Source organism: Mustela lutreola, chromosome X (genome assembly GCF_030435805.1).
Source record: "Mustela lutreola isolate mMusLut2 chromosome X, mMusLut2.pri, whole genome shotgun sequence".
NCBI lineage: Eukaryota > Metazoa > Chordata > Mammalia > Carnivora > Mustelidae > Mustela > Mustela lutreola.
This window is the reverse complement of record NC_081308.1, coordinates 84,694,844-84,705,832: the sequence shown is the minus strand read 5'-3', so window position 1 is coordinate 84,705,832 and position 10,989 is coordinate 84,694,844. Positions and strand designations below refer to the sequence as shown.

Genomic DNA, 10,989 nt, shown 5'->3' with positions numbered 1-10,989 from the left:
CTCCGCCATCTTGACTCCTCCCAGTTGTGGTAGTTTATATGTCTCTTGGAATGTATCGATTTCTTCCAGATTGTCGAATTTGTTGGCGTAGGGCTGCTCATTGTATGTTCTTATGATTGTTTGTATTTCTTTGGTGTTTGTTGTGATCTCTCCTCTTTCATTAATAATTTTCTTTGTTTGGGTCCTCTCTCTTTTCTTTTTGATAAATCTGGCCAGGGGCCTATCAATCTTATTAATTCTTTTATAGAACCAGTTCCTAGTTTCATTGATTTGTTCTATTGTTTTTGTTTGTTTGTTTGTTTGTTTTTTGTTTATTGTTTTTTAGTTTCTATTTAATTGATTTCTGCTCTGATATTTATGATTTCTCTTCTCCTGCTGGGTTTAGGCTTTCTTTGTTGTTCTTTCTCCAGCTCCTTTAGGTGTAGGGTTACGTTTTGTACCTGAGACCTTTCTTGTTTCTTGGGAAAGGCTTGTGCCGCTATATATTTTCTTCTCAGGACTGCCTTTGTTGTGTCCCACAGATTTTGAACCATTGTGTTTTCATTATCATTTGTTTCCATGAATTTTTTAAAATTCTTCTTTGATTTCCTGGTTGACCAATTCATTTTTTAGAAGGATGCTGTTTAGTCTCCATGTATTTGGGTTCTTTCCAAATTTTCTCTTGTGATTGAGTCTAGCTTCAGAGCATTGTGGTCTGAAAATATGCAGGGAATTATCCCAATCTTTTGATACCAGTTGAGACCTGATTTAGGACCCAGGATGTGGTCTATTCTGGAGAATGTTCCATGTGCATAGAGAAGAATTTGTATTCTGTTATTTGGGGGCAGAATGTTCTGAATATATCTGTGATGTCCATTTGGTCCAGTGTGTCATTTAAGGCCTTTATTTCTTTGTTGATCTCTTATTTTATTTTATTTTAAAAATTTTTTAAATTAATTTTCAGCATAACAGTATTCATTGTTTTTGCACCACACGCAGTGCTTCATGTAATCCATGCCCTCTCTAATACCCACCACCTGGTTCCCACAACCTCCCACCCCCCACCACTTCCAACCCCTCAGATTGTCTTTCAGAGTCCATAGTCTCTCATGGTTCACCTCCCCTTCCAATTTCCTCTAACTCCCTTCTCCTCTATAACTTCCCTTGTCCTCCATGCTATTTGTTATGCTCCACAAATAAGTGAAGCCATATGATAATTGACTCTCTCTGCTTGACTTATTTCACTCAGCATAATCTCTTCCAGTCCCATCCTTTGTTGATCTTTTTCTTGGATGATCTGTCCATTTCAGTGAGGAGAGTGTTAAAGTCCCCTACTATTATTGTATTATTGTCAATGTATTTCTTTGATTTTGTTATTAATTCGTTTATATAGTTGGCTGCTCCTACGTTAGGGGAATAAATATTTAAAATTATTAGGTCTTCTTGTTGGACAACCCTTTGAATATGATATAGTGTCCTTCCTCATCTCTTATTGCAGTCTGTGCCTTAAAATCTAATTGATATGACATAAGGATTGCCATCCCAGCTTTCTTCTGATGTCCATTAGCATGGTAAATTGTTTTCCACACTCTCACTTTAAATCTGGACATGTCTTCTGGTCTAAGATGAGTTTCTTGTAGGCAGCATATTGATGGGTTTTCTTTTTTATCCATTCTGATACCCTGTGTCTTTTGATTGGGCATTTAGGCCATTTACATTCAGGGTAACTATTGAAAGATATGAATTTAGTGCCATTGCATTGGCTGTAAGGTGACTGTTACTGTATATTGTCTCTGTTCCTTTCTGATCTACCACTTGTAGGCTCTCTCTTTGCTTAGAGGGCCCCTTTCAATATTTCCTGTAGATCTGATTTGGTGTTTACAAATTCTTTCAGTTTTTGTTTGTCCTGGAAGCTTTTTATCTGTCCTTCTATTTTCCATGATAGCCTAGCTGGATATAGTAGTCTTGCATGTTTTTCTCATTTAGTGCTCTGAATATATCATGCCAGTTCTTTCTGGCCTGCCAGGTCTCTGTGGATAAGTCTGCTGCCAATCTAATATTTTCACCCTTGTATGTTACAGACTTCTTTGCCCAGGCTGCTTTCATGATTTTCTCTTGTTTGCTAAGACTTGTAAATTTTACTGTCTGGTGATGGGGTGTGGACCTATTTTTATTGATTTTAAGGGGGGTTCTTTGCATCTCCTGGATTTTGATGCTTGTTCCCTTTGCCATATTAGGGAAATTCTCTACAATAATTCTCTCCAATATACCTTCCGCTCCCCTTTCTCTTTCTTCTTCTTCTGGAATCCCGGTGATTCTAATGTTGTGTCGTCTTATGGTGTCACTTATCTCTTGAATTCTCTCCTCGTGGTCCAGTATTTGTTTGTCTCTTTTGCTCAGTTTCTTTATTCTCTGTCATTTGATCTTCTATGTCACTAATTCTTTGTTATGCCTCAGTTATACTACAGTAAGAGCTTCCATTTTGATTGCACCTCATTAATTTTAATTTCAACTTGCTTAGATTTTAGTTCTTTTATTGCTCAAGAAAGGGTTTTTATCTTTCCAGAGAGGGTTTCTCTAATATCTTCCATGCCTTTTTCCAGCCTGGCTAGAACGTTGAGAATCATTATTCTGAACTCTATATCTTTCATATTACCAATGTCCATATTGATTAGGTCCCTAGCCTTCATTACTGCCTCTTGCTCTTTTTTTTGTGGTGAGTTTTTCCACCTTGTCATTTTGTCCAGATAAGAATGTATAAAGGAGCACATAAAATGTTAAAAGGGTGGCAAAGACCCCAGTAAAATGTGCTTTAACCAAATCAGAAGAGACCCCAAATTGTGGGAGGGAGAAAGGGTTTAAAAAAGAAGTTAAAAAAAAAGAAAGAAAGAAAAAAGAAAAGAAAAGAAAAGAAGTAAATAAAAAATATTAAAAAAGAAAAAAATAATTTGAATCTCCCTGATGACTAGGGATGATGAACATTTTTTCATGTGTCTGATAGCCATTTGTATGTCTTCATTGGAGAAGTGTCTGTTAATATCTTCTGCCCGTTTTTTTATATGATTGTCTGTTTTGTGTGTGTTGAGTGTGAGGAGTTCTTTATAGATCCTGGATATCAACCTTTGTCTGTGAAAGAAGAAGGGAGTTGAGGGAAATTGGAAGGGGAGGTGAACCATGAGAGACTATGGACTCTGAAAAACAATCAGAGGGTTTTGAAAGGGCGGGGGGTGGGAAGTTGGTGGAACCAGATGGTGGGTATTGGAAAGGGCACAGATTGCATGGAGCACTGGGTGTGGTGCAAAAATAATGAATAATGTTATGCTGAATAGAAAAGAAAATAAGAAAAAGTGTGCGTATATATATATATATATATATATATATATATATATATATATATTAGACTGGCGACTAGAACAAGTTCACTCACTTAATTTTGGTTGTATTTTGGTCTCTTAGAAGAAACTACCTCCCAAAATTTAAAGGACGAAAAACATATATAAGGGTAGGCACAATGAAGAAATGGAATAAGCCTATAAAGATGAGAATTTTTTTTTAATTTCTAAAAAATGATTTGATAAAGCAAGTTCGTTGGGAGAATAAAGAAAAAGAAAGTGGAGATAATTTGCTCAGGTTGGAGATTAGAACAAGCCTGGAGCTAGATTTAGGTTATATTTTGATCTATTAGGAGTAGTTTTACCCCAAATTTTTTAGAAGAAAAAACCCTATGTGTACACAAAAAATATAGTTAGATACAATAGAGGATAAAATATGACTATAATAATGAAGGTTAAAAAAAGATTATTTTTTTTGTAAGGTATTGTTAAGATAAACTAGTTAAAAAATAACGTTAAAAGAGGAAAGGGTAAGAGTTAAAAAAAATTAGCAGAGGAAAAAAAAATTAACTGCAAGACTAAAGAATCATGGGGAGAAAGCCATGAATTCCTTTCTTTGCTTTCTCCTCCTCTGGAATTCCGCTGTTCTCCTTGGTAAGTCAGCTTGGTCTTGGCTGGGCTTCTTGTTGATATTCTGGGGGAGGGGCCTGTTGTAGTGATTCTCCAGTGTCTTTGCCCAAGGCAGAATTGCCCCGCCCTTATCAGGGTCCAGGCTAAGTAATCCACTCCGGGTCGCTTTTGGGAGCTTTTGTTCCTTGAACGATTTCCGTAGAGTTCCAGAGGATAGGAATTATAATGGCAGATTCCCAGTCTCCAGCATGGAGGATCCAAGAGCACGGGGCCCCACACCTCAGTGCACCCTCAGAGAAAAGTGCTAAATCTCTCCCATCTCCCTGGCCTCTAGCTGCGCTTGGAGAAAAGCGCTCATTCACTGGTGCTTGGAGAAAAGTGCTCGGTCATTCTGTCTCCCCGGCCTCCAGCTCCATGCTTGGGGAAAAGCGCTCAATCACTTTGTTTCCCTTATCTCTGGCAGCACTCTGAGCTCACCCAGCCATTGCCCGGTTCAAGGTAACCACAAGCTGAGAGCTCACTCCTTGGCTCTACCTCTGTAGCCGGCTTCCCCGCTCTAATATGTGTGAGCTCTGCTACACTCAGACACCTCCCGGTCCTTCTGTGACCCTGTGGGATCTGGGGCTACGTTGACCCCACGTGGGCTTCACCTTGGTTTAGCCTTTGGAGGGATGTCCCTCAGTGGAGCAGACTTTTAAAAAGTCCCAATTTTGTGCTCTGTTGCTCTGCCATTCACTGGGAGCTGGCCCCTCCCCCCACGGTCTATCTTCCCATCAATTTTCTGTTTCTAGATTTGTTGTTCTTCTTCTCTTCGATTTACCATTGGATTTGTAGGTTTTTGCAATGGTTAGGTAACCTATCTAGTTCATCTCCTGCTACCTAATGTCATCTAAGCCTGCTACTTCTCCATCATCTTGACTCCTCAGGCTAAGGCATTTTTATCTTATTTATTTAGCAGTGAGATCGCATCAAAACTGTTCAAGTATCAGAATTTCATGTTGGGGGGTCCTGCTTTTGGCAGATTGATCTGTGAAGGCTGTCATATCAAACTGGAATTGGTATGAGAATTGCAGGAGATTATTGTAACAGTCCAGGCAAGAGCTAATAAACAAACTTTATTAAAGTACATATAAGCAGATTTGAATAGAGAAAAATCTCATGTTCATTCCTTGGATGACTGAAAATATAATTCTCTCAAAATTAATCTTTAAATTTAACACAAACTCAGGAAATTTGCAGTATATTTTTTTACTTTATATCTTAGTAAAATGATTCTGGACTTTAACTGAAAATAAAAATACCCTTGCAAGATGGGCATTTGAAATGAGCAATGAGAGGTGGAACTTATGTTACTGCATATTAAAATATATAGTTATAATAATTAGAAGTGTGTTACCAGTGATTGAATAAGCAAGTAAGTCACTGTGAGAAAATCAATCAAGTAATAGAAATTGGCCTAACTATATGTTGATAAGGGAATATTTAAAAAGCAGCATCAAAATTAAATAATATTTCTGGAGCAAATTGCTATTTAGAACAATTAAAATAAAATAATTGATATTTGTAAGGTACAGCAGTATTTCTCAAGATGGGATTCATGAACACCACCATCAGTATCACCTGAGAATTTATTAGCAATGTAAATTATCAGACCCTAGGAATCCCAGAATCAGAAGTTCTGAGTGTGGAGTCCTGCAATCTGTGTTTTAACAAACTATCAAAGCAATTATGGTGCTTGTTAAAGTTTGGAAACCAAGCTATATTCTGCTGTAGTCACAAATACCTGAGAAACCAAGCTATATTTTGCTGTAGTCACAAATACCTGAGATTTCAATGGCTTAGAAAAACTAAGGCTTGGGGTGCTGGGGTTGCTCAGTTGTTTAAAGAGCTGACTCCTGATTTCAGCTCAGGTCATAATCTCAGGGTTGTGAGACTGAGCCCCACATTGGGCTCTGCATGGAGTCTGCTTTAGATTCTCTCTCCCATTCCCTCTACCCCTCACCCAACTTGTGTTCTGCTCTGTTTCTCTCTATCTCTCAAATAAACAAATAAATAAAATCTTAAAAAAACAAAAACAAAAGTAAACCTAAGGCTTATTTCTCACTTAAAGTACATGTCAATTGGTGATTGACAGTGGGCCTCTGTTGAAAGAGGTACCAACATCTTATAGTTGTATTTCCTGGATCATGTGACCTCCTTTGATGTGGCAGAAGGGAAAGAGACAGTTATAGTGTTCTATGAGATTAGTCTTTTATTATTTTCCATAACCCACCAGAACTAGTCATATGATCCTTCCTAACAGTTTGGAAAATGAGGAGAAATAGTTGAAGTGTTTGGTGGTCACTATTATCTCTGCCACAGATAGTTATAACATACCTTATCAAAATATTGCATATGGAAGAAATATTTAAAGGGAAAAGTTAAATTCAGGCTATAGGGAAATGTAAGTCAATGTTTGGAAAATATCTGTCATGGATAATGGCTTTCCAAGAATATTAAAAAAAACTTAGAAATCACAATGAAAAAGAATGACAGATTATAGAATGACACTATAGTAATTTTTTTTTTAAAAAGTATGTCAAAATAAAATAAACCAAACTTAAGAAAGAAGTAGAAAGTCTCTTCCCGCCATTTTGGTGGCTGCTCTTAGTTGGGGCCATCCAGCACCTAAGACAGGAAGATGGTGGCCACAAAGAAGACGAAAAAGTCGCTGGAGTCGATCAACTCCAGGCTCCAGCTCGTTATGAAAAGTGGAAAATACGTGCTGGGGTACAAGCAGACTCTGAAAATGATCAGACATGGCAAAGTGAAGCTGGTCATCCTCGCCAACAACTGCCCGGCCTTGAGGAAATCTGAAGTAGAATACTATGCCATGTTGGCCAAAACTGGTGTCCATCACTACAGTGGCAATAATATTGAATTAGGCACAGCATGTGGGAAATACTACAGAGTATGCATGCTGGCTATCATTGATCCAGGTGATTCTGATATCATTAGAAACATGCCAGAACAGACTGGTGAAAAGTAAATCACACGGAATTTTTCTTTAATAAAACTGACCACAGCTTGTTTAAAAAAAAAAAAGGAAGCAGTAGAAAGCTACTTTTGAATATATAATAGTTAATGACATTAGTCTGTAAGAAATTCTTAAATCAAAAAGAAAAAGAAAAATATCCAAATAGAAGGATGAAAATTGGCATATTAAAAATATTTGACTTCAATAATTATCAAAGGAATGAAAATTAGAACAAGATATTAGACACCATCTTTAGAAAGTTATAAGAAAAAAATATAATACATGATGTTGACAAGACCATGAGAGACTTCCATTAATTACCCCTGGCAGTATAATTGGTACGACAATTCTGAAAGGAATGGTAGTAATATATATCAAAATACCTAATATTGTGTACACATTTCAAAATAGAAATTTCATTTCTAGAAATATTATCCCAAGAAAATTCTGATAAATATAAAATGTTATATGCACATATACTATTCAAGAAGACTGAGGTGTGGTTTACAAGTATCACCATTTCCCAAGGTACAACAAAATGGAAGTATCTAGAGGATATTCTGCTAAGAGAAGTATCAAAGTAAGACAAATACCATATAATTTCACTCATATGTGGAATTTAAGAAATAAAAAAAAAAAAAACATGCAAATGGGAAACAAGAGAGAGAGAGAGAGGCACAAGCCAAGAAGCAGACTCTTAACTATAGAGAACAAACTGATGCTTACCAGAGGGGAAGTGGTTGGGAAGATGGGTGAAATATGATGCAGATTAAAAAAATACGCTTATCATGATGAACACTGCATAATGCATAGAATTGTTGAACAATATTTTACACCTAATATAACAAGTTAATATAACACTATATGTTAACTGCACTGAAATTAAAATAAAATTTTAAAATGGGGGAAAATATACATCTCTATCAGTAAATGATATAAATAATGTTGATCTACATTTACTGGTATATAGTAAATAAAGAAAAACAGGTTATAGAAAAACATACTTAGCATAAGACCATTTCCCATGTTCTCCCCCCCCCACCTCAAGCTCCATTGTGGGGAGCCACTTTCACCCCCCCCCCCAAATAGCTGCTTCTGATACTTCAGGAATCACTTTAATTCTCACCTCCTCAGATGTGGTAACCACATCTGTATTCAATAGCCCCATTTATTCCTAATCATAGCATGTTATTTATTTTATCTCTTATAGCACTAATCACTAATCTGTATTTTTTTTCATGTTGCCTATTTTTCCACTAGAAGGTAAGTTTGATGAAAATGAATTTGTCTTTATTTACAGTTCTATCCCTAGTAATTAACAGAGTGACTGGTAGATAATAGACATTTCATAAAAACTTAAGAGGTAGAAGAAAAGAAGATAAAGAAAGAAAAAAAGGAAAGAAGAACATAGGAAGGAGGATGTAAAATTCACATGGAAAAAGTCTGGAAGGGTTTACAGGAAATACTTAACAGTGATTTCTTAAAAGTGAGATAGCAGATTATTTTAAATTTTTAACTAGACTTCTTTGCTTTTTCTGAAAGTTTTTTTGATATAATGAGTTTGTGTTACTTTTATATGCAAAGAAAGAAACACAAAGTATTTATATTTTGACAAGAGGAAGGGCTATAAAAATAATGGAAGCTGAATTAGGGTAGTGACAGTAGGGATGGGAAGGAAATGGTAAATGTTAGAGACATTCTGGAGTTAGAATGAACAGGAGTTGGAGGAGCATGAGGAGGAGGACTCAATGATGACACTCATACTCTAAGTTACAATACAATTGGAGAGTGCTTTATAGTTTTCTTTAACCCTTAGAGGTTCTTCTCATAGCCTTTCTTTTCTTCTCATTTTGTAGGGCATGATATAACACATTTTGTGTTAGAAATGCACTTAAGATGTCAATGGTGGAGTTTGAAAACTGTTATGGAGAGGTACATTGAGGGTCTGGTCTAGATTAGTGGCTGAAGAGATAAGAAGGGGAAGGATTAGAGAGAGGTATGGAAGATAAATTCTCATAATGAGTGTGTGTGTGTGTGTGTGTGTGTGTGTGTGTGTGTGTGTGTTTAATAGGGGCCAAAGGCAGGAAGAAGAAGAAATCTTTGATTACTGTCAAGTTTCTTGCTTGTGCTATTGGGAAAACAGTGATGATATTTCCTGGGGGGGGGGAAATATGGACATAGAAATTTTTCTGATAGTTTTGGTTTAGGAGAGGAGTCTATATTACTTTATCTTGGGAAGCAATCCATTAAAGACAATAATGTTAGGCTTCAGGATTGAGCAGGGGATGCTTTTTTATTTGCAATAAGGGACACATGATGAGGATTGAAATTGGAAATTTTGAGACATTGAAGTATAAATGTTCCTATTTAGTTAGATCTATATATCTGCAGCTCAGGGAAAATTTGGGGGTTGAAAATTTGATTATCATAGATCATCAGATTATAGGTGTGAAATGAAATAGAGATGTTCAGAAACCACAAGATTTTAGCCTGACCTGTCTCAAAAAGCTTTAAATCTCTCCCTCTCCCATCTAATAATTTAAGTGTCTGCAACTCTCAAACTACCCCACTGCTGAAGGTACCTAGCCTGCAATTGACTGCTGTGTTCTGTTTCAGTAGTTTTTGTGATTCATGACATTTGTTTCTTCTTTCTTCCTTCTACTTTGATGATTTCTAGTTGCCTAACACATGCAATTAGGAAAGAGCCAGAGTGATGTTGGACAATTATATTTCAACTGTTTTTTGAGTTCTGAAATCATTCAGCAAAATAGAAATAAAATAAATAATTTATCAGAGTAACTTAGAAAATAGTTTCTTGTCCACATGTATGTGGTTAATAATATAAGATTTAAGTACACATAAAGTAAGAAAGGTTGATTTTTACTTTTTATTACTGGTAAAAAAAAAGTTTGCTAATTGCCTCCAACCATATACTGTAGGTTATATTACTCACATCTCACCTCCCCAGATGAGGGTTCCAATAGTGAAGATAAAAAATTCTACGGGGAATAAAATAAATGCTAAAGAACTAAGAAGGAGTAAGTTTTTAGTGATAAAAAGCCTGGGAAGAACTATGGATGATGCTTTTTCCTTCATGCACCTTCCTGCTCCTCCTCCAACCTGATCTTCATTAGGCTAAAATTATTCCATTCATTTCCTGATGAGGAATAATTCCCTTTAATAACATTTTCTTTTTTATTCATTGATTGTCAGAAAAATATATTAAAAGCAAATAGTTTTCACATTTCTCTAGTTGCAGGATAGTTGGCTTTTTAAAAAGTTTTTATTTATTTATTTGACAGAGAGCCAACGAGAGAGAGAGAACACAAGCAGGGGGAGTGGGAGAGGGAGATACAGTCTTCCTGCTGAGCAAGGAACCCATGTGGAGTTCATTCCCAGGACCCTGAGATCAGGACCTGAGCCAAAGGCAGATGCTTAATTACTGAGCCACCCAGACATCCCAGAATATTTCTTTTTAATGTTATTTGTCTTTGATGAATTCATCAAGTACAATGCTAAAGGTCAAAAGTCAAAACACTGCATTTAGCAAATGGAATCCTCACCTCCCTACCTTCTCCTACACATTAGAGACTACCAGAGTGATTGAGAAGAGAGATTTAGTCCCACATTTAAAGGAAGTTACATGGCCCATTCTCTGTGAGGCCTTTGCAGGACTAGCAGCTTAGTCCATATTTCCTAAAGACTTAATGTTTGAACCATAATATCTTAATCAGTTGACTTATACTGAGTATATAAATTGGTTAAAATAACTAGGAGTTACTAATTACTAGGAATTACTAACAACTAGGAATTACTTGCTTAATTTCCCCCTTTTCCAGGATTATTTTTATTTATCGTCTCAGAATGTTACTCCTGGATTTAGGAATCTTGTTAGAGTAAAAATTTATTATCTGGTAAGTTGGATACACCATTGTTTAGACAAGTATTCCATAGGCTCAAAAGATAATTCATGTTGTACCTGGCTGTTTCCCCTTATAATTCTCATTGTTCATTTTTCTAGGACCTCTTAAG

The 10,989-nt window shown here is 36.2% G+C and overlaps 1 protein-coding gene across 1 annotated transcript; it reads left to right on the top strand.

Moving 5' to 3' along the window:
• Nucleotides 1-6,572: 6,572 nt before the first annotated feature.
• On the top strand, nucleotides 6,573-7,012 carry LOC131821529 (large ribosomal subunit protein eL30-like). The gene has a single exon (XM_059157690.1). The coding sequence runs from the start codon at nucleotides 6,622-6,624 to the stop codon at nucleotides 6,967-6,969; it is 348 nt and encodes a 115-aa protein (XP_059013673.1). The 5' UTR covers nucleotides 6,573-6,621; the 3' UTR covers nucleotides 6,970-7,012.
• Nucleotides 7,013-10,989: the final 3,977 nt, after the last annotated feature.